This window comes from Ictidomys tridecemlineatus, chromosome 1, assembly GCF_052094955.1.
Source record: "Ictidomys tridecemlineatus isolate mIctTri1 chromosome 1, mIctTri1.hap1, whole genome shotgun sequence".
NCBI classification, from domain to species: domain Eukaryota; kingdom Metazoa; phylum Chordata; class Mammalia; order Rodentia; family Sciuridae; genus Ictidomys; species Ictidomys tridecemlineatus.
Genome location: NC_135477.1, coordinates 30,440,660 through 30,465,031, shown reverse-complemented (window position 1 = coordinate 30,465,031; position 24,372 = coordinate 30,440,660). Strand labels below are relative to the sequence as shown.

At 33.7% G+C, this 24,372-nt stretch overlaps 1 protein-coding gene across 1 annotated transcript in view; it reads left to right on the top strand.

Annotated features, from left to right (window-relative positions):
• Positions 1-370: 370 nt before the first annotated feature.
• Positions 371-24,372, top strand: part of Cc2d2b (coiled-coil and C2 domain containing 2B) — a gene marked incomplete at its 5' end in the record, with an annotated part of 83,874 nt that continues 59,872 nt past the window's right edge. Inside the window, 11 exon segments of the mRNA XM_078021979.1 lie at positions 371-440; positions 1,962-2,038; positions 2,509-2,576; positions 5,758-5,851; positions 8,000-8,198; positions 8,369-8,505; positions 8,603-8,731; positions 11,535-11,744; positions 14,504-14,592; positions 22,013-22,153; positions 24,146-24,254. Of these exon segments, the coding sequence (XP_077878105.1) occupies positions 371-440; positions 1,962-2,038; positions 2,509-2,576; positions 5,758-5,851; positions 8,000-8,198; positions 8,369-8,505; positions 8,603-8,731; positions 11,535-11,744; positions 14,504-14,592; positions 22,013-22,153; positions 24,146-24,254 (1,323 nt within the window).

Here is a 24,372-nt window from a genome sequence, read left to right as displayed (position 1 = left end):
TAATAAAGTAATAATTAACACTAGTAGTGTTGAATTTTCAAATTCTTTTCATGTGTATCTGATCCCATTTGACTCTCCTAGAAGATATACAAAGTAGGTAATATATGAACACTAAGAGTTAGCCTGTGGATTTTATTATTAAAAGATACTTTCTGATATTACAAAGAGCAATTTCTTAAAGGTCCACCGTATATATAGAGAGAGCTTGGATAAGTTCATTAAAAGATGTAATTTAAGAAAACAGGCAAAAGGTATGAAGTGGCATTTTAAAGGAGATGTTGTTCAACAGGTTGATGAAAACATAAAAGATATTCAAAGACAAAACAGAAAGATGCACGTTAATCCTTTGTGATTTTTGCTTTTTAAAAAATTTTTGCAGATTTCAGAAGAGACAGTTACCAGTTCAGTAGAAGAAATTGAAGACACACATCTCTCAAAAGGTTTTCATTAAGTATTTCACAATTTTGATATTCTTGATTTTTATTTTTAAAATCATGAATTATTACTCCTATGGTAGAATTTCAGCTTGGACACAGTTTCTTAAGGAATGAGTTTAAGTGTAAATTAAATTTACTAGATAATACAAGATTGGCATAGAGAAATACATAGAAGAGTCAATGCATATATAATAAGTTCTATTTTCTCCTTCTTTCTCTGAAAACATGGAAAATTCACTAGTGCTTGAGACTGTTAGAACTTAAACATACATAGATAACAGAACCTGCTTTAAGTAGTGCCAAGACTTGGGGAGAAAAATAAATAATGGTTGACCTCTGGTTCATTCATTCAACAGATGTTTATTGAGCATCTATTATATGTCATGTGCCATTGTAAAATCTGGGAATAGAATGTAAACAAAGTGACTGATTATTTTTAAATTATTCCAAGGAATGTTATATTTGAGATTAAAATTTTTCATGTCCTATTGTAATTTAAATCTATATTAACCTTTACTTCCACCCATGCAGTATTTAGTTAGGGAGAGGAAAAGACACAGTGTCAGGAAAAATGTCCTGTGTCCAGGACTGTGACCTTTGTCCTTCTCAATACATCTGGTAGATCATCCAGTAGATGAGCAGAAAATAATACTTACTTAGGAGTGTACACAACAGCTAGAGCCTTCTGTGTCCCTAAAGACTGATTTATTTCTTCTAAGAGCTGGCTGAAGTAGAGGTTAGAAGTATTATATTGATTTTTCAAAACTGACTGAAGAACTTAAAATAGGTACTAGAGATTTACCTCTTTACCTTTCAGATTCTGAAGCAGACCCGACCCGGTAGCCCCACCCAAAACACCCTTGTCATGATAATTAAGCTTCTCCTCCTATCAGATCAGCAGGATGTCTGAAGAGGTTATTGTGGTTGGTAGTTTTGAAAATTCCTCAGGTGTCCAGTCCAGCCTCTTCTGTCCTACTTCAATTCCTTTCTTCCAGTTTAATCAAACAGCTTTGATATCTGTATATTTGTATATTCCACAGAACAGTCTATACAGAATATGACTGTTCTCATGGATTTTTTTTCCTAACAGGAAAAAGATAAAAGTTAGTTTGTCTGAAGAATCAGAAAAGGAAAGTGACAAAGAGAGAAGTCACAAAAGTAGCAAAATTCATCATAGATAAAAAGTATTGATTCCAGATTAGGAGGGGCAAAGGACATCCATTGGTCTTAGGTTCTGAGCTTTCATGGGGCAATGACCTAGTCCATAGTTGTCATGATGCTTAGAAATGCATGCAGTTAAGATATTTAACAGGTATTCTTGATGTTTTTTGATGTTTAATTATAAGAAAGTATTATGGAGGCTGAGGTTGTGGATCACTTGCCTAGCATGTGGAAGGCACTGGGTTAGATCCTCTGCACCACATATTAGTAAAATAAAGATCCATTGACAACTTTAAAAAGTGTATTAAAAACTTATTAAAAAGAAAATGTTATGAACTCTATATTATGTTTATTTTCTGATAGAATTAGATACAGAAGAAAATCAAAACATTATAGAGACACTGAGAAGCAAAGTAAGAGAAAAACTAAAAAATGCTAAGGTAAGATTTTTTAAATTTTCCTGTTTTTTTTTTTTTAAATGTACTGTTTTAAATGAAACATGTAACATAATGACCTGAATAATAAGCTGACGCTCAGTTCACTTTTGTTTTGCTTTGTTTTTTGCAATGCTGGGGGTCAGACTCAGAGCCTTGCATACATTAGGAAAATCCTTTATCACTTACCCCCACCCCCACCCCCAGCCTCCATTGAGCTCCTTAGGTCTAAAAGCCTTTATGTTCTTTCCTGTTTCCCCCCGCCCCCTTTAGTCTCATAGCACTGCTGTGAGACTAAAGCAAAGACATGTTAAGTGATTTCTTCATAGTAATTCTATGTGACATTTAAGGGAAATACATACATATATTTTTAAAAAGAAAAATATTGAGAAGTCTTGATTTATTCATTTTGGACAGATTATTGATGAGCATAATCATGTTTATTTTTATAAAAATGTATTTTTGTTGTGTTTCAGATTAACCAAGGGGAAAAATCTTCAACTGAGACGCTCATTGATTCTAAGATATATCAATGGTTTAAGGTGAATAACATTTAAAAAAAAAACTTTATAAAACAGCATTATGGATGTATACCCTTTCTAGAGAAAATTCACCCATTTTAACCCTATGATCAATGACTTTCATTTAACTTTCAGAATTATGTAATCAACAACACAATCTAGTTTTAGGCCATTTTCATCATTCCAAAAAGAAGTCTTATGTCCATTTGCAGTCATTCCCTATTTCTTCTTGACAGTCCCTATTTCTTCTTACTTTCATCCTTAAATTATATTAATTTTTATTGTTAAAAGGTAAACTTAAGCACATTAAAATTCTGAAGAGTTTATTTGAGCATAAAGTAGTTCATGAATTAGGCAACTCCAGACTGCAGGTAGTTAGGACTCCACCAAAGGGGCATGAGGGTAGAACTTTACAAAATAAACAAGGCAAAGAAAACATTAAAGTGGAACAGTAGCCTTCACATCCTATTGAGAGGTTAGCTGGCAGTTTCTGATTGAAACTTGAGTTTCATTTTCCTAGGATATGACCATTCATGCTGAGTTGTGTTTCAGTTTACTCATAGAAATTCAGGGCCCTAGAGCCACCTTAGCCTTCTGACCTTCCAATTAGTTATCCTAAAAATACTATAGATGGTCCCCAAATTACAGATCTTGTTCTAAAATTCAGTATGTGATTGCATACTTGAAACATGAAATGACAGAAAACAATTCATTTTGGGCAACTGTATTATTAAAAGTATAGGTTAAGTAGCTGTAACAAAAAGATTTAAGTAAAATGCTTAAGAGTGAAGCTTTTCTTCTTTCTGGTGTTAACAGTAAGTTGTTCAGGCTGTTGGGGGAGTTCTGCTGCCTTCAACATGTGCTTTTCATGTCTTAAATTCTTGGCATGGCTCCACTGTTTTCATTTGCAAGCCAAAGAAAAGGGAGGAGCAAATAACAAAGAGATTGCAGGTTAATCTTTTGGGACAAGACATGCAGACTGCACACAGCCTTTCCAGTAGAGAATATGGGAGCAGTGTCTAGGCATCCAGCTAAAAATAGGTTCTGTTATTAGAGATAGGAGAAAAAAAACAATGATATACAGCTAGTAACTTCTGCCACAAGCACCTAGAGTATTTAAATCTGCAAATTTTAAAATGTAAGAATTGTTGTTGTTGTTTTATTTTATTAGTTTTAGGTGGACATAATACCTTTATTTTATTTTTATGTGGTGCTGAGGATCAAATCCAGTGCCTCATACATGCCAGGCGAGCACTGTACCTGAGTTACAACCCCAGCCCCCTTGTTTGTTGTTTTTAATTCATCTTTATCTCCTCCATAGTGCCTCTCTTGGATGCTTAATTAAAAACATTTTAACTAAATGTTAAAATAATAAAAGCAGATTAAAAATGATGTTTTGCATGTTTTAAATTCAACATATGAATAAGAGTATACCTAAATTGGATTTAATTAAAAATAATAAAAACTATGACTAACAAAATGTTTGCAGAGGTTGAACCATTGAGTATAAAGAAAAGAGGTAAAAAGAAAGAGAAATGGGCTCAAAAGAATTTTCATTGTAAGTATTTGACAGTAGTTTTGAGATGAGCAGAGATGATGGAAGTAGTTTTGAGATGAGCAGAGATGATGGAAGTAAAAATACATATTGAGAATATATGCAGCATTGTTGCAAAGTGACACACTGAAAGATAACCTTTGACAGCTAAACTGTAGATACAAACAGGATATCAGATCAATTTTCACATTTTACATTTTCAAAAATTCTTTGATTCCTAGTAGCTATTAGTTTTACCTCATTAACAGAATTTATTCCTTTACAATCCCCTCTTAAAACAGTTTATTTTAATATGCTTCTGTGAGAAAGAAGCAATGTGATTTGTCGGAGACCAGCTCCAACAGGGGGTCTTAGGAGACAAACGGATGGTGAGGAGTCGGCGAAAGAGGGGGTGGAGAAACAACACAGACACCAAAGTGAAGGTGTTGATCCCAATCTTTACTTGTGAAGTTGATCATATATACTTTTCATTTTGGCAGACTTACAGTACTTTGTGGTTACAAAACAGGAATCATTATTCAAAGAAACAAAATATTACTTAGTTACAATTAGAATAGAAGAATGTATCTTGGCTTATGCATAAGCAAGCATTTGTACTTTCAGTTCGCGTTTTGCTTTGAGCTGTTTCTGCTTAGTTAACTTTTAATAATAGTTAGAAATGTCCCAAACTATTGGCCTTGACTATTCTTTCTTGACTTACTGACTGGAACCGGTGCCATGGTTACGGCAAGTGGTTGACTTGTTATTACTTTTAATCAAACAAAAGTAAGAGCACAAACCATTGTGCACAGGAACAAGAACAAGTTGCCCAGTACTAAGCACTAATCTGTCTTCTTAACATTAATTTTTCTTCTCTAGATTTTAATTTAATTTCTCAAAAACTTCCTTGACAGGAATACAGGGAGTTTTTTATTAGACATTAACAATTTACACTCCACAGCTGAATCATTGCATTTAGAGCAAACAGATCTATGCTTTAGAAGTAGTTGCATTAATTGGGAAAGTCATGATTTTTCCTTCATACTTAATGGTCATATGAGAAATCGCAACTATACTTATTAAAGGAATACAGAAACAAATTAGCCCATTCCCAGAACCATACTGCGCTCCTCCAGAGGATGGACGCCTTGCGCCATCCACCTCAGTAGGGCCTTGCCATTGCCTGAGTCAGGGGAGGGGCGCAGCAGTGATTTATATTTCAAAGAGTCAGACTTTACAGTATGGAAAAACAGGGTGTATTGATATTATCAGCAAGTTTATAATGAAGACTACAGAACTTTTAAAACTTTAGTCACTTCTAATGGCACCATACTGTGCAGTGAGGTGGTGCTTGTCTGCATCCATGAACACTTGACAGTAGAGGGAAATTTGACCAGTATCAGCATTTTGATCAAGCTACAAGGCAAGGTAGTGCTCTTAAGTCTCAGACTAAAGTAAGAAGATAGTTTGGAAGGACAGAGATTTTGACTTACTTTAATGATTTTTATTGCAGTTACTAGAACATAAAAAAAAAAAGACTAAAAACTCATGAACTGAAAAGACTGGAAGCTAAATATAACTTGATAAAAATAATTCAGTCCTGCTGTTCTTTGCTTATTAAGCAGAAAAGCTCTTCATTTAAACACTGAATGCTGGTTTACTGTTGTTTAAAACCCACAGACTGAAGTCTTGTTGGATGAAGGTCTTTCATTTTTCATTCTGAGTGGTGAAGAAGGCTCAGCTTTGGACCAGTCGTCAGAGCAGGTTAGATTTGTTCCCCTCTCTCCCACATCCTTGCTATCAGGAAAAGCAACTCTTTCTTAAATGTATAAAATGTAATAGTTGGAGAGAGATGACATTTTTATTATTGTGCCTTCCTTTTTTCTTTGAAAAGATAAATTGTTCATAATAATAATAATACCCAAAACTTATTGAGTGCTTACTTGATACCCAGTGATATACTGTTTACAAAGTGGACCCTGAGAGATAGGTTTTATTGTTATCTTGACTCTTGAGGTGAGGGAACCTGGGCGCAGAGAGCTGAGCACTGATAGAGATGGGGAGCATAAGCTCTAAGCCCGTGTTTCCTTCCTTTGCTATTCTGCCTTATAAGTGCTTCATGTTGTTCTCCATGATCTTTGTTAGACATGATAGTTTCCCCAGTCTCCATCCCTCAGAGGCCAATCCTAGACCCTTCCCAGTCCCTCTCACACTCTTCAGTCTACTGCTGCTCTGTGCTTGCCCTTTCCTGCAGTATTAGTCTCACCAGTCTTTCCCTGTCCTCTCCTGACTTGTCACTCTCACTAGCCCCCCTATTTGCTCCTGTTGCTATAACTTTCTCCAGTTCCTCTGAACCTTTAAATCTCTCCACAGTTCTCTCGAGGCCCCCACCACCCAGAACATCCTATTCCCAATCATCCCACCTAATGTCTTCTGACACCTCTCAGTCATTTCTGCATCCCCCAGGTCCTCCTTTCAATTGCTCTTGAACCCCCATTTCTCTTCTTACTTACTCCCCAATCTGTTCCAGTTTTTTCTTTGCATTCTCCTCTAGTCTTTTCATTCCTTTTTCGTTAACTGCTTTTTCCACAATGAAAACCTTGTCTTTTAAAATTTTGAACAAATAAAAATGTTCACAAATAAAAATGTTAAGTATAAAAACTTAATGCAGAAAACCATGAGAAATAAAATGAAAATCATCTGAAACCCCACTGTCCTGAAATAAGCACTAATTGTCATTCTTTCTTATCTTTCTTGTACTTATGCCCATACATGCACACACACAGAGGTTATATAAACAACCATAGTAGTAAATGGCAGTTCCAATTTTTCAATAACTCAGCCAAATCTTGGTGTCATCCTTGGATCCTCTTTTACTCACATGCCTCAAATCCAGTTCATCACAAATCCTGTTGGCGTTACCTTCAAAGGTATTACCTGACTCACTTTTTTCTACCTTTATAGGTATCACCCTAGTTTAAGTCACCATAAATTATCTTCTGGACCATTGTCATAGTCTCCCTCTAAATTCACTGTTGCTCTTATAACCAGTTTTCCATACCATACAATAGTCAGAGTGATCCTGTTAAAAATCTGAGAAAGGCCATTCTGAAATAAAAGCTGAAGTCCTTACAGGAGCCTTCAAGGTTTACATGCTGTGTCCCCCTTAGTACCTCTTGACTTCATTTCGATTCTCCTGTTTTCCTCCCTCTCACCTAACTTCCCACCACATGAATGTCCTTCTGTTCCTCACAACATGCTCTTGCCTTATGGTCTTTGTACCTGTATTTCTGCCTAGAAGATTCTTCCTTATCCTCATGCTTTATCCCATATTGTCTTTGGGACTCTGTTCAAATGACACATTATTAAAGATACTGTGTCTATATGTTATAATCTGTATGTACAAATATAGACCGTATAACACATATGTTATAGTTTATCATACACATATCATAAGCTTCTATGTTAAATCTTCTTTCTTTTTCTTAAATATCTTCAAGGAAATATGTCTATTCCACATTATTTTGGGTAATATTGCTCTTTGAATGATTAAAAAGAAAGGTGGAGGGGGTTAAGACCATATGGTCTGATAACTTTAGATTATCATACTTGATATATAATGGTCCAGTATCTCTGGGCATTTTCCATAGGACAGGAAAGGTTTAAGTTAGTTCTATTTCAGCAGTCTTTCATTGGGTAATTGCAAAAATGGATTATTGAAAAATCGTGTTGTATAATACTAAGCCTTAAATTAATTTCTCAAGGAAGTTTCATTATAAGAGTTTCAGCTAGCACTTGTCTGGGTGAGGTGAATCAGAAAGAAATATTACAGTAAAGTTCTAGTACACTTATCTTCATATTGACCATTGGGGACAAGGATATAGACTTATTTTTCTTTTTGGTATTCAACAGAAGTCAGTAAATGATAGTTATTTCAAACACTTTTCCCTTGGTGATAATTCACAAAATGTTGCTGAGAGCCAAGATGAAGATTTTATGGAAGAAATCCTTTTTGCAGATTTAATTGAAATAAAAGCTGCAGAATATGAAGATGATCAAGAACAAATCAAAAAACAGCAGATAAATATTTTTGTTCCAAGTAGTTCCCCAGGTAATGTTCTTTTTCAGTAAAATATTTAAGTCATTAATGAGTCCATATTTAGGATAATCACTTCTTTGTATGCTGGATTAATAAGAAGTATTGATCTAAAATCATGTAAGTTTTCTGTATTTGTTCTTCTATTTGGGACTTTAAATTAACACCTAAGTTTTGTTATTAAGTGGCCAACCAGTGTAAACTGCCAAAAGGTATGATACCACGCATTTTAGAAGATGAAGGATTCTATGTTCAAAGAAAGCCAAAAATATATAAAAAGACCTGCAACAAAATGGAAAACCGTCTACTTAAATTAGAAAAGGCAAGTGTATCAGCTAAGAAGCTAAACCACTCATAGATAGTATGGCATTTGTTTTAGTGAATGTTTAATTAATATATTTAAAAAATATTTTTGATAGGGAAAGTGTTGGTTTGAAGAAAGTGGAGAAATAATGTCATTACCTTCACCTATTAAACAGTCATGGAATTTCAGACTAAATATAAGCAAGGAATCTTTAAATCCAGCACTAAAGACCATATATAGGAAGGTAATCAGAAACAGTTTATTTGTAATCATGATTGAAATTCTCATAATATCAATTATAAGTTGTGGTTTTATTTTTCCTTCTAAAGATATTAAGTCTGGTTAAATTGAATTAAAATATTAATTGAGTTAAAATATTACTTGGCCCTTAAGATTATGTTCTTGGTGAATATTTAATGATATGGGGAAGTGCTCAAAATAAAATGTAAAGTAGAACAAGCAGAATACAAAATTATGTCTGATCCTAATTTGATAAAAGTAAGTAATGAGTAGTATTCAAAGTAACTACTAATATAACTTCTACCACTGTGATTACTCTTGCCTGTTAATTTTGCCTATTTCACAAAAATTAAAATCATAAAACTAAGTACTCTATGTTGTGTGCAACAATAGTTTGCTCATTTTTTTCCTAGGTAGAATGGTATGAAAAATACATTTATTTATTTACCTCTTCTGCTATTGATACAAGATGCATCCAGTATTATCTATTACTAATAACACTGCTGTGTAATTTCTGCACATGCATTCTGACTAATATGTGTATGTATTTTCTGTTGGGCAAATATCAAATGCTGATTATAAGTTTGTATGTGTTCTGTTTACTATATAAGGCCAAACAGTTTTCCATTTGACTATAGGAAATGATACACAAACCAGAAGCTTGTGAGAGTTCTGTTTTAAATTCTTGCCAATAGTTGGTATTGTCTATCTTTTAAATCATGCCCATTATGGTGTATGTAAGTGGTATTTCCTTAATGTCTGGTCATTTTGTGCTTTTATCTGGGCTTTAATCCATTGTTGCCCTGATCTTTGTGCTTTTGGTATAACAAGTTATCTGTTTCAAGAAGCCTTTTTAAGCCTCTCAGTTAATCACTGCTTATAACCAGTGTGTCTGGGAGCTTACTGCCACCCAGGAGAATTCATTCCAGTGTTGCACAGTTCTCATTGTTTATTATTTTCTGTTATTGAACTAAAATCTGCCTCCTGATCACTTCTACTTATCTGACCTTGTTTGGCCAGCAGAGAACTCATAAAGTACTTCACCTGTATGATACCTCTTCAGATATGTAAAGCCTACAGTCACTTCTACCTTTAGCTTTTGCTCTCCAGTCTAAACTCACTTCCTTTGGTTGTTGTTAGAAATTTCACCATCTGTTACTGTCCTCTAGCTCCTGAGTACCACAATCAGTAAGTACTCAACAAGACAAAATCAAAGGCAAAGGTTTATGTCACTCTAATAGAAACCTAAAGCAAGTAGCAACATAGTTATTATCCATCTTGCGCCGAATCTGCTTAACCAGATGGGCATCTCTCATTTGTAATTTAGTTGTTTAGAACTGAAGCTGTTTATCCCCCTTGGTTTTTTTTTTTTCCTGGTGATGACCAGTTTACCAGTTTGTAACCAATTGACTAAATCCCTTAGGTGGAATCTGAGTTGGCCCTTACATAGAGAATAAGAACTTAACAAATATTAATTTTTTAAAAACAAGCTTTATGGCCATATTCCCTGAAATTCAGTAAGGAAGACAGGAAGGTTCCCAACTCAGGAAAGAGTAGGGAGGCAGAGATTTAGCCACCATTCTGGTGGCCTACAGTCCTTGAAGATCCTTGATCCTGCCACTACAGATTTGGAGTGAGGCAGCACTTTTTTTCAGCATAACAGCAGCTGTACTACAATAGTATAGTTATAATACAGTACCACAGAGCATGTAATTTTTAAAGAGAATAGGTTTGTTTTGTCTCATTGTCCTGGTCCAGAATTGAAGGACTACATCTGGGGATGATCTTGTTCGCAGTGTTCTCAAAAGACCCAGATCATCACATGATGATAGGCAGGGAACATTCAAGAGATCTAGCCGAACTGTCTTTTATATTAGTTCCACTCTCAAGATAACCCATTAATCATATGAATGGGTTTATCCACTCATGAGGCAAAATCCTAATCACCTCTTTAATGGCCCTACCTGATCTCACCTCTTAATATCTCATAGTGGCAGTTAAATTTCAAGATGAGTTTCAGAAGGGACAGCAACATTCAAACTATAGAAGCATGCCATTTTATACCATACTAACCCAGGGAGAGGAGCTCAGTGCTCTCCTCACGTGGATACAGTCATGGCTCTTACTGGGGGTGGCTATGCATTAATGGATTAGGCTCCCTGTTAAGTAATTCCCCCACCTCAAATTATATTGAAAAAACCAATCACAGGCATATTCAGATACACATGCTTAAATTCAAAATAGTGGGTGAAACATGCATGAATCATTTTGCATATAACTTAAGTTCTATAGACTTCAACTAATTTGGAACAATCTAGTACCCCTAGATGGAGACAGTCTCATATACAAAGAGTATTTGTTAATGTAGAATTTGCTTAAATGATCCAGATAACTTAGTGGAATTTTCCAGATGACTATCAGTAAAATGATTTAGAAACAATGCTTTAATAAGTCATCATTTAGCTCTGATACACAGATGAACAATACACCATCATGTAACCAAACTCAACCCAAAAGTTAATATCTGTCATAATGTCCCTACATGAAATTTTCATCTTATAATTTGAAAGTACAACTTCCACTGGTAAACAATAGTGAGGTAGATGGCAATAGACCATAGCAATATAATTAAAGTGCTGTAATCCAAATATATTTTAAAAATTTAAGCCATAATCAATTTCAAAGAAGACTGAATTATTGTTTTTAGCTTTTCCATATCTTTTGATTTTTCTACAATTGACATGTTTCTTGTAATTTAAAAAGGAATAGCATAAAATTAACATTGTATACACATTTTTCTTTAAAAGGCAATTAAATATGATCTAGGAAGCTCTTTGAAGAGCAAAATGGAAGGTCACAGAGAAATGTACCAAATAGATCTCAACATTGTGGGTTTGCAATTCAGCCATCACCCTCTCTTCAATAAAGAACAAGTATTATGTGCTAGGCTGCTCCAATTTTATGAATGTTTTCAGGAGAGACAGCAACAGAATTTACCTCAGCTGCTGTATGAGAAGGTGAGAACGGCTTTTGTTTTAGTTATAGAGCTGAACATTTAATAATCAGAAAGAAAAAGATCTTAATACAGATCAAGTTATTGTAGAATATTTTCCCTTAGCACTGTAAATATTGAACCAATTAGAACAATGGTTTGATTTCCATTTTTCTGAAAAGAAATTAGGACTAGACTGTCTGAAGAGATAGCTTCAGACATCCTGCAGAATATTTTACGCATGTAAATAATTTACTTACTAATCAGTGGTATTGTTGGTCCTATGACTCAATAAGAATATTTAAAAAGAGTAGGACTTAAAAGAGTCATGTATTTCTTTTTTAAATATATTTTAAAAATTTTTTAGTTGTAGTTGGACACAATACCTTTATTTTATTTCTTTATTTTTATGTGGTGCTGAGGATCCAACCCAGGACCTCACCGTACTAGGCGAGCGCTCTACCTCTGAGCCACAACCCCAACCCTTGTGTAGCTCTTTTATAATAAAATTTTTAGTAAAAATATCAGAGATCATGAATCCCAAGTCAAATTTAAGAGTCTTGACTTAATTCAAATATGATGGATGACTAATCCAAACAGTCATTTAATGACATTATGAAGGATATATAAATTTTGAAGAGGAATAAATGGGGCTACCTACCAATTATTTTTGCAAACTTGTACCTCTTGTTTAAATTCTCTGCTGAGTTTCTTTCAGGAAAGGCAGTTTGATAAATCTCTTTCAACTAATGAGTACCTTTGAAATTAAATACCTACCTAATGAGATATTTATTTAATTAAATAGCCAATTCTGTTAGTCACCAAGACATCTCAGTAAGCTTGACATGAAACTACACCTTAATAAATGTTTGCTTTTAAAAAAATATTTGTTTAGTTGTAGATGGACACAATATCTTTATTTTATTTGTTTATTTGTATGTGGTGCCAGGCATCGAACCCAGTGCCTCACGCCTGCTTGGCAAGCACTCTATCACTGAGCTGCAACCCCAGCCCCATAAATGTTTGCTTTTTAAGATGTAAATACAAAAACCATAGGACTTATTTGAATTTTCATGTTAGGCATTGTGTAGGAAAATTTAATAGATGAACACCACCAACACTGGAATAAGACAGACATTGAATATTCTAACTTTTCACTTACTACAGCCATTGTTTTCATGAATGGAGGAACCAACTCTGAAGTTTAGATTCAGGTCACTAAAAAAGTGTCATGGTTTATAGATTTCTACTTTATACAATTTTCTCCAACAATGTTATCTCATCTTTAAAGTCTAATTTAGCAATAATGATTTTATTTCATAGCATACTATCTATTTATACATATAGAAATTTCAGGTTTATTTTTTCATATAGTATGCATGGCTTTGCATAAAATAATAACCTCTTAGGATCATTGTTTGTAATATATAATGATATTAATGTTATTGATTCTTAGGTAATAGGAATTCTCTAAGAAAAACGATCATTCAAGGGTAATTGATAGTGTCTGATGTCTGATGTACAAATTATAAAGATAATTTTTTTATATTTTTGTGATATGTCTGCACGTGTGTGTGTGTGTGAGTGTGTCTGTGTGTAATTTCTAGGCTTTTGTTCTATCTAGAATTTATAGCTGTGTCTTTGGCAAAGCTGAATTCCAACTCAATACATAATCTCCCAAAAGTTAGCCTAATAGTTAAACAGCATCATTTCTCTACTGACTTCAAATTCTGCCTTTCTCATAAAGCAGCTGGACATAGTGATATAATCTTGTTTAAGGATTATTTATTCCACTGACATATTGGTCTAGTCCTATCCTGTTTTCATTATAATATTTAATAATTAGACTCTGATATGTCATGGGACAAGTGCCTTCTCTTTATTGTCATTTCTAGAGTGTTTTTGAATACTTTTATAGATTTGATCTTTCATGCCAACTTTGGAATTAGTTTGCCACCTTCTTTTTTAAAATTCCTGTTACTGTTTTTAATGTGATTGCATTATATCATTATATTAATTTTTATATTTATTGGTTCTTACATATGATAGTAGTTATTATATTAATTTTGAAAGAAATCTTATCTTTATAAAAATTGGATTTCTTCATCCAGGAATACAGTGTCTTCCTATTTGTTTAGGTCCTTTCATTTGTCTTCCAGTGAAAGTTGTGAGCAGTTTACTTTAGTCTTAAAGTTCCCACAAGTTACCCTTAACTGACACATTTCTCCTGCAAGGATTTTAGGATATAGTTTTCTTCAGTTTTATTTCTCTATAAAAATATGTTTAAGATATGTGTTTTATACATTCTCAGTATATCTTTTTTCTTGATTTTATTTTTTCTTATTTTCCTATGTTGTTATGCATTTATATTGTTATAGAAAGGCATAGATAGTTATCAATATAGGTTTTCAGGTGTGGATGTGATGATGGCAAAATCTTTATGGATAGACAGATTTTTTTCTGTAACCATGAGATTTTAGGTGGAAGATAAGATATATATCTGTACTTGATTTGCCATCTAATGGCATTTCTTTATCAATCGATAAACTGATTGCCTAGTATATTCAAGGTATGATATTTATTCTTAGATATTGAGGCTCTTCTCAGTTCTGACCCAAGGTTTTTATATGAAATACATTTTGGAAGATGAAATAATAATACACAAACTAGTTAAATATTTATGCTTCTGCTGCAAATCCTTATACATTTACATATGTACAGATGAATTGGAATAATGGTTACAAGTGGATGAAATATAATAAAGAGCTTTTTTCTTTGTTATAGCTGAAAGCACTGACAAATGCTATCAAAACAGAAAGTGAAGTAGATCAGCTTACCAAAAAATCTTTACAAGACTACTATTGGCAGATAAGGTAGGTTTTAAGCTATTCATATATTAATCAAATATTTAATTAACTTTGGGTTTGCACTTGAAATGGAAGATATAAAATAATAAAAATATAAGAGGTCTACTCTTTTTTCTGCATTTTTATTGGTGCATGATAGGTGTATATATTGATAAGATTTGTCATTATGTATTCATACATGCATATAATATAACAATATAATTTAACCAATATCAACTCCACCATTTCCCCACTCCCTCCCTGTCTTCCACCATTGGTCCTCACCTGCTCTCCCTTTGATTTTTAGGAGATCCACCTTCACCTTTCTTTTGCTCTCTAGCTGCCACATGTGAGAGAAAACTTGACCCTTGACCTTCTGAGTTCGACTTATTTCCCTTAACATGATGATCTCAAGTTCCATGCATTTCCCTGCAAATTACACAAATTCATTTTTCTTTATGCATGGATAAAATTCCATAATGTATATATGCTACATTTCCTTTTATCCATTATTTTGGATGGACATGTAGGCTAATTGCTTGATGGACATGTAGGCTAATTCCACAGTTTGGCTATTGTGAATTGTGCTGCTATAAACATTGATGTAGCTGTGTCATGGGTATGCAGGTTACCATTCTAGTAAGATGACTTTAATTCTTCAGGATAAAAAACCAAGCAGTGTATACCTGGGTCATAGGATGGCTCCATACCTAGTCCTTTAAGGGACCTCCATACTGATTTCCATAGTAGTTGTACTAATTTACTACCAAGTACTACAAAGGGTGTAAAATTGTTCCTTTTTTTCCACATCCTATCAAGCATTTATTATTATTTATATTCTTGATAACTGCTATTCTGACTGGCATGAGATAAAATGTCAGTAAAGTTTTGATTTGCATTTCCCTAATTGCTAATAATGTTGAACATTTTTTTCAAGATTTGTTGAAGAGCATTATTCTTTAAGAAATTATAGAAATGGCTACAATATTTCCTTAAGACTCTTTTATGTAAAAATATTTTAGAGTACCATGAGAAAGTAGTTGTAGTTTTAATATGCATTAATTTTGTTGTTGTGCTGGGGATTGAACCTAGGGCCTTTCACATGCTAGGCAAGCACTATATCCTAGCTACACCCCCAACCCTAATATCCATTGATTTTTTTTAAAAAAAAAATATTTGTTGAAGAAAAACTACTATGATGGCACCAATGCTTTTAGATTATTTCAGTCTCAGGTGTTGTATATATTTGGTAATCCCTATACATTTACATATGTGCAGGATATTTTATTTAGTCTAAAGATAATACATCATGACCATTTGGATTTAAGGGCTCCTATTTAAAAACCTATATTTTACAAATTAGAAACATTGGACTAGTTGGGAAGAGAAGTTATAAAAACATGAAATAACTGTAAAAATAACACTAAAATAAAATAATCATGTCAAGGAATCCCCAAAAGCAGGAAAGCTCACTGCAAGGTACTTCTGCGTAGAAAGTTCAACTGTGTAGTGCTTTTGGTAGCATGACATTCCTCATAGAAACAGAAAAAGTAATCATGAAATTCATTTGGAAAAATAAGAGACTCAGAATAGCTAAAGCAATCCTTAGCAGGAAGAGTGAAGCAGATAGCATCACTATACCAGACCTTAAACTATACTTTACAGCAAAAGTATCAAAAACAGCATGGTATTGGCACCAAAAAAGACTGGTAGACCAATGGTACAGAATAGAAGACACAGAGACTAACCCACATAATTACAGTTATCTTATATTAGACAAAGGTGCCAAAAATATGCATTGGAGAAAAGATAGCCTCTTCAACAAATAGTGCTGGGAAAATTGGAAACCCATATGGAACAAAGTGAAATTAAACCCCTATCTCTCATCATGCACAAAACTCAACTTAAAGTGGATCAAGGACCTAGGAATTAAACCAGATATTCTGCATCAAATAGAGAAAAAGTAGGCCCTAATATTCATCATGTGGGATTAGGCCCCAACTTCCTTAATAAGACTCCTTTAGTGCAAGAATTAAAACCAAGAATCAATAAATGGGATGGACTCAAACTAAAAAGTTTCTTCTCAGCAAAAGAAAAAATCTGTAAGTGAATAGAGATCCTACATCTTGGGAGCAAATTTTTACCCCTCACACATCAGATAGAGCACTATCTATATAATCTATATAAGGAACTCAAAAAGCTAAACACCAAAAAAAAAAAAAAAAAAACAAATAACCCAGTCAATAAATGGGTCAAATACCTGAAGAGACACTTCTCAGAAGATGATCTACAATCAATCAACAAATACATGGAAAAAATGTTCATCATCACTAGCAATTAGAGAAATGCAAATCAAAACCACTCTAAGATTTCATCTTACTCTCGTCAGAATAGCAGCTATTATGCATACAAACAATAATAAGTGTTGGCGAGGATTCAGGGGAAAAAGATACACTCATACACTGCTGGTGGGACTGCAAATTGGTGCAGCCAGTCTGGAAAACAGTATGGAGATTCCTTGGAAAACTTGGAATTGAACCACCATTGGACCCAGATGTCCCTCTCCTTGGTCTATACCCAAAGGACTTAAAAACAGCATACTACAGGGACATGGCCACATCAATGTTTATAGCAGCACAATTCATAATAGCTAAACTGTGGAGCCAACCTAAATGCCCTTCAGTGGATGAATGGATAAAAAAATGTGGTATATATACACAATGGAATTTTACTCAGCAATAAAAAGAGTATAAAATCATAGCATTTGCAGGTAAATGGATGCAGTTGAAGAAGATAATACTAAGTGAAGTTAGCCAATCCCAAAAAAACAAATGCTGGATGTTTTCTCTGATATAAGGTGATTGACTCATAGTGGGGTAGGGAGAAGGAGCATGGGAGGAATAGACAAACTCTAGATAGGACAGAGGGGTGGGAGGGGAAGGGAGTGGGCAGGAGGTTAGAAATGATGGTGGAATTTTATGGACATCATTATCCAAAGTACATGTATGAAGACATGAATTGTTGTGAACATACTTTATACAGAGGTATGAAAAATTACATAAAGATCTCTATATGTGTAATAATAATTGTGATGCATTCTGCTGTCATGTATTTAAAAAATAAAAGCAATTAAAAATAAATAAATAGATAGATAGATAGATAAAACAACTGTCTTAAAGGTGCCCAAAGAAGTAAAGGGAGATGAGAAAAAATCCAAGAAAACATTTATGGACAAAATGGAAATATCATTAAAGATATAGAAAATTGAAAAATGAAAGAAATTTCAGAGCTAAAAAGTAGAATAACAGAAATTTTAAAAATCACAAGAGGGATTTAAAGGCATATTTGAACAAAGAGAAGAGTCAGTGATCTTAAATATAAGACAATGGAAATTGTAGAGTCTCAGGAATGAAAAGAAAAAAATATTGAAGAAAAATAAACAGAGCTAAGGGACTTCAGGGATGCCACCAAATTGACCAATATACTCATTGTAGGAGATCCAGAAGGAGAAGATAGAAAGGTGGAGAGAGATTATTCAAAGAAACAGTGAATGAAAACATCCCAAATTTGATGAAGGGTATGAATGTAAATATTCAAGAAGTTCAGCAAAATCCAAGTGAGATGAACTCAAGGAGACCCACAGCAAGGAACATTATAATCAAATGTTCAAAAGACAGAGCCTAAGAGAGAATCTTAAAAGCAGCAAGAGAAAAGCAACTCATCATATGCAAGAGATTCTCAATAAGATTATCAGCAGATTTCTCATCAGAAACTTTGAAGACCAAAAAGCAGGGGTTGGTATATTCAAAGTTCTGAAAGAAAACAAAAATCTGTTAACCAAGATCCTATATCCAGCAAAAATGTCCTTTAAAAGTGAGGAAGAAATTAAGATGTTTCCAGATAAACAAAAGCTGAGAGAATTTGTTACCACTAGAACTCCCCTGCGAGAGATGTTTAAGGGAGTCCTACAGGATGAAATGAAAGAATTCTAGATAGTAACTCAAAATTACATAAATAAAGATCTCAATAAAGATAAATAGCATGGTCAATGATAAAAACTAGTATTTAACAAGTATTTGTTTTTTACTTGGTCAATGATAAAAACTAGTATTTAACAAGTATTTGTTTTTTACATGGTTTAAAAGACTAATGCATTTAAAATAATTATGTTTATGTTTTGGGATACAGAATATTTAAAGAGAATTTTGTGATATCAACAATTGAAAGGGATGGTGACAGTCACTAAAAGAGCAGGGTTTATACTATTAAAGTTTAAGTTGGATAAATTCAAGTATTTATACAGAGTATTACTTGCCATTAGTGTTATTTATTATGAGTATTATAATTTTAGCAGTCTCCATGGAAACTGCAAAGAAAGAATCTATGAGTGTACACAAAAGGAAATGAGAAGGGAATTTAAAAACTTCCCTTTAAAAAAATCAACTAAACACAAAAGAAACTATAATGCAGAAAATAAGAGAAAAAAAAACAAGCTTTAAGAGATATGAAAAACAAATAATAGAATGGTAGAAGTGTGTCCTTTCTTATCAATAGTTAACTTGCCAATTAAGGATTGGCGAGGGGCTGGGGATGTGGCTCAAGCAGTAGTGCGCTCACCTGGCATGCGTGAGGTCCGGGTTCGATCTTCAGCACCACATACAAACAAAGATGTTGTGTCTGCCGATAACTAAAAAATAAATATTAAAATTCTCTCTCTCTCTCTCTCTCTCTCTCTCTCTCTCTTAAAAAAAAGTATTAGCCAGTATTGACAGGAAAGATAAAAAATATGTGATCCAGTGAATATAGTCTGTATGAGACACTTTAGATCCAAAGATGCAAATAGCTTGAAAGTAAAAGTACAGAAAATGAAATTTTATACAAATAGTAACTAAAGAGAACAGGGATGGCTCTGTTAAAATTAGACAAAATCTACCTTAAAAATCCCATAGAAGAAAAAAAATAGCAAAAAATTTTTTTTGAAGAATCAAACAAAAATTCAATGAAGGACTACCATTTCTAGTAATGCCAGTCAACCATCCTTCCAAAAACAACTAAAAAAGAGTGGATGAAATATATATATATATTTCTCTTAAATGCACCAAAGACACAAGAAAAAAATTGAGAATAAGGAGGATACCAGACATCAAAGGAGCTCAAATAAGTGAGCCATCTCTGTCTTGGGGTATGAGCCCCAAAAGAGAAGTAGCTGGGAGAGAGAGTTCACTTTTGTCAAACTGGGATAAGAATGGGGTAATTGGTAGATGAAGTGCAGGTTGTTCTGAGGACAGGGAACAGAGTTCTATAGGAACCAGAAGTAAACAAATCCCATCCTCAGCCTCCACACACTATATTGATAGAGGTAAGCTAAAATTTAGAAAGGTTTATCAAAGAGACATTATAAGCTGACATTTGAAAGAGAAAATAAAAAATTTAGAGGGAGGAAGCCAGACTCCACAATGCACTCTTGTAACCTCAGCAATACAGGAGTCTGAGGCAGAAGGATTACAAGTTTGAGGCCAGCCTGGGCAACTTAGTGAGACTCTGTCTCAAAATGAAAATGGCAGAGGATGTTGTTCAGTGGTAGAGCACCCCTGAGTTAAATCTCCAGTACTACAAATAATAATAATAATAATAATAATAATAATAATAATAATTATTATTATTATTATTAGAAGGATGAAAAATACAGTAACCAAAGTTAAGAATCCATTAAGTTGTCTTAATGGATTAAGCCTAAATTCATAAATTTATGGATAGGTTAAAATAAACTAGCCAAAATTAAACACAGAGAAACAAAAAGATGAAATATAAAAATGAGACTATAAAAACACAAGATACAGCAAGAAAATCTAACATGTATTTGAGTCCTAGAAAGAGAAGAGAAAGAAAATGAAGCAAAATGATAACCAAAGAGGTGATGTTAGATTTCCTATAGTTGATGGAAAACATCCATCTATTATTTCAAGAAGCCCAACAAACCCAAGTAGACACCTAAAAACATTATGTGGATTAAGACAAAGAATATATTAAAAGCAGTCAGAGACACAGATATGTCTTTATACTTACTGGAATAGCTATTATCTAAAAAAAAAATTGGTGAAAAATGTGGAGAAATCTGAGCTCTTTCGCATTGCTGGTTGGAATATAAAAAAGCAGCCTCTATGGAAAAAATATATTGTGGTTCCTCAAAAAATAAAAATGTAGATTAGTGGTTGAATGCATGCTTAGCATGCACAAAGCCCTGGGTTTAATCCCCAGGACCCCACACAAACAAATAGAATTGCCATGATGTAGCAATTCTATTTCTGGGGTATGTATATCCAAAGAAGTGAAACCAGGGTCTTGAATGGGTATTTGTACATGCGTGTTCGTAACATATTCACAAATATATCCAAAAGGTGGAAGCCACCCAAGTGTCCAGCAGTGAATGATATTCATAATAGCATGTCTAATATAAACAAAATGCCATATATACACACAATGTAATGTCAGCCTTGAAAAGGAAGTAAATTCTGGTGTATGCTGCAGCATGGACAAAATATAAGAATATCATGCTCCCATGGTTTGAATATTTGTTCCTTCTAAAACTTAGGTTAAAATTTAACTGTAAATGTAATAGTAGCGAGAGAGGTATAGCCTTTAAAAAGTGATTAGGCCATGGAGTTTCCGCCCTTATAGGTGGGCTTAGTGACTGAATAAAAGGACTTTGGGGAGTGCTTTCTGTATCTGGCTATCTCTCCTCCCTTCTGCCCTCTGCCTTATGATGAGGCACTTGAAAAGCTACACTGAGGAAGTGATATAAACTGACTTTTGAAAGGTGTCCTCAAGCACTTTAACTAAATAATAATTCTTCCCCAGCACTTCCTTAGAGTGATTCAAACTATCGTACGGGGCCACCACCATCTTTTCCATCAAGATCTCTTGAGATTTTGGCATCCTAAATTGGAACTAGTCCACATCCTAGTGGCTTTGAAGATACCAGTTTGAACTTATTAGATGGCAAAATAAAAGCTGTGAAAGCATCAATCTGCCAATACAAGTGAAAGCATTGAAAGCATTGCCTTTCTTTTTCATAAATAGTGAAGTTAATTAAAATGCTACAGAGCCTGCAAGAATAGTTGTCACAATGTATGGGTTTCCCACCCTTTCTTTCACTGTTCTTTTTTTCTTATTTCTGTAGTACTTCAAGATCTTGTGGAATTCATGGTAGGATATTTCCTTTTTCAGGAGAATTTTATTTTGTCAGGGCACTTTTGAATAGTGAAAAACCTTCAAGGAATTATTTTTTAATGATTAAATTTCAGTGGGTAGAATTTTTAAAATAAGATGATGGGGGAAAAAAATAAGGGACCGAAAGGAGTAGTTCTAACATATTCTTCCAGACCATTTTTAAGGACTTACAGTTCTAATGCACCAACTTATATTTGATCTGCCATTATTGTCATAGAAACACAAAACAACTATATGACTTAGAAAAAGAAAAGAACCTCTCCCTGCTACACAGTATGTTACAGACCTGGAAACAGATAAAATCCCTGAGACTACGTCAAGGATTTACAAGCACTCCAATAAAGTTGCAGTTTCAGAGGTAAGTGTTTGCTCTGTTTACTCCTATAGTTCCTCTGAGAAACAGCCCAGGAATAAGTGGGACTTCTTGAAACTAGACAACTGTTCCACGTAGTGTACAAAGGACATATATCGTGAAGTCAGACAATTTTTACAATTTAGTAAGAAGACAATCCAACTTAATAATGGGCAAAGGCTTTGAATAGATACTTCACTAAAGAAGATTTATGGATGGCAAATAAAAACATGAAAAGATTCATAATATCATGTCATATCAATAAAGAAATTTACATAAAACTGCAGTGAAATGCCACTACATACCTATTCAAGTAACTAAAATCCAAAACAGTGAAAAGAAACAGAGGTTAGCAAATGGCTCTTTTTAATAAAGTTTAAAATAGACTCAACAATCATACTCTTAGGTGAAACATTTTAGGTAAGTGGCCAAAGTTATAAAAACATATATACTAGAAGAAATGTCATTATAGTTCAAAACTAAATTTATTAATCACTTAAGTTACTTATGAACTCATAGTGAAATAGTCAGTTCCTTCCCCACAAGTTCAGTGTAGTTTTAGGCCATTAGGAAAGATGTTTATTTTACTGATATTTTTTTTTCTGCTGCAGTAGATTTTAGCAAAAGTACATCTGACAGTTTCTTAACCTAAGCCCACCGTGGAACTTTATCTTAGATTCCTAAATTAATGTAAACTTGATAACTTGACTTGTCATACCTATATATCATGATCCCTTGTATAAGAAAGAAGAGCTACACGTAACATAAATAGACCCGTATTGCCTGCCCACCACCACTTTCTGTTCTCACTATTCTGAACTCCAATCCCACATGAGACCCTTTTTTTCTTACTCACATTTAACATTCAGCTTTCTCAGTAGACCTGGGCTTACATTCACTTCTCCAGAATACTTTTAACAGCCTATTGAGATATAATTCACATACCATTCAGCTCACCCACCTAAAGTATGCAGTTCAATGGTTTCTAATATATTCACAGAGTTCCAAAACGGTCACCACAATGTAATCTTAGAACATTTTAATCTTTCCCAAAAGACACCCTTTTCCCCTTAACTTTCACTCCTCAGGTGTGGGCATGTTTTCAATTCTCTTGGGCATACCTAGGAGAGGAATTGCTGTGGCAAATGATAACTCTGTAGTTAACTTAGTGAAGAACTGCTAGACTGTTTTCTAAAATAGCTGAACCACATGACATTCACAACAGAGCACAGAAAATCTTCCCAAATGATTTTCTTCTTAAAGTTTGAAACTAAAAAAAAAATGAAACCTTATACTGAGAGGTTAAAAAAAAAACCCTTAAGGTATTAGGAAAACTCAACTCCTTGGTCGGTTATTTTCTGAAAGGATTCCAGACAAGTGGGGTTTTGTTGAACTAATAAAAGAGAAAAAAAATAGTATACCCACTTTACAACATTGTGAGACTTGAAAGAGTTAATATGCATAAACTTCTTAGAACATTGCATATAGTGAATACTGTGTAAGAATTAACTAATACGAACAGTAGCAGATAGTTAATGTCAGTAATTACTTACTTTTTATGTATAAGCACCAAGGAGTATAGCTATGTTCTATACTTAATATCTGGCCACCTGCCTTTATACCTGGTCATGGTCTCATAACTTAAAAAGTTAGAGGGAAAAAAAGTGAGAGGAGACATGGTTGCCGATTGTTCTTTAGTTACATCACCCCATTCCTCTGGTTATTTATTCTCACCAGAGGAAAGTTTTCTTGATATCCTTAGAAAAGGACTGTGAATGCTAATGGTAGATTTACTAAGTAAAGAGAAATCTGTGAAAATGGAACAACCTTAGGAAGATTTTTTCTGTTTATCATATTGTTAATTTCCTTAGGTTATAAGAGTTGGGAGAAATTGGTTTTGTGTGAGTGTGTTTGCATGTATGGGTTTTGGTAAGACCTCTAACAACTCAAACACCTTCATTATTTCTGCTTTAAATAATTCTATTTATTCTTAATTAGGACAGATATAAATAAATTTGATAAGCAGAAACAAACAGGAAATCAAGAAATGTCTCAGACTAAGAAGAAAACCAAAGGAAAAGCACTTAAGAGTAGAGGAAAACAGGAGGTATTTTTTATTGCAAAATAACATTCAACTCATTTTAAGCTAATCATAGTATGTCATTGTTTGTAGAATAGGAAATCTTGATATGTACGTGTAACAGATTCTAACAAAATGATAAATA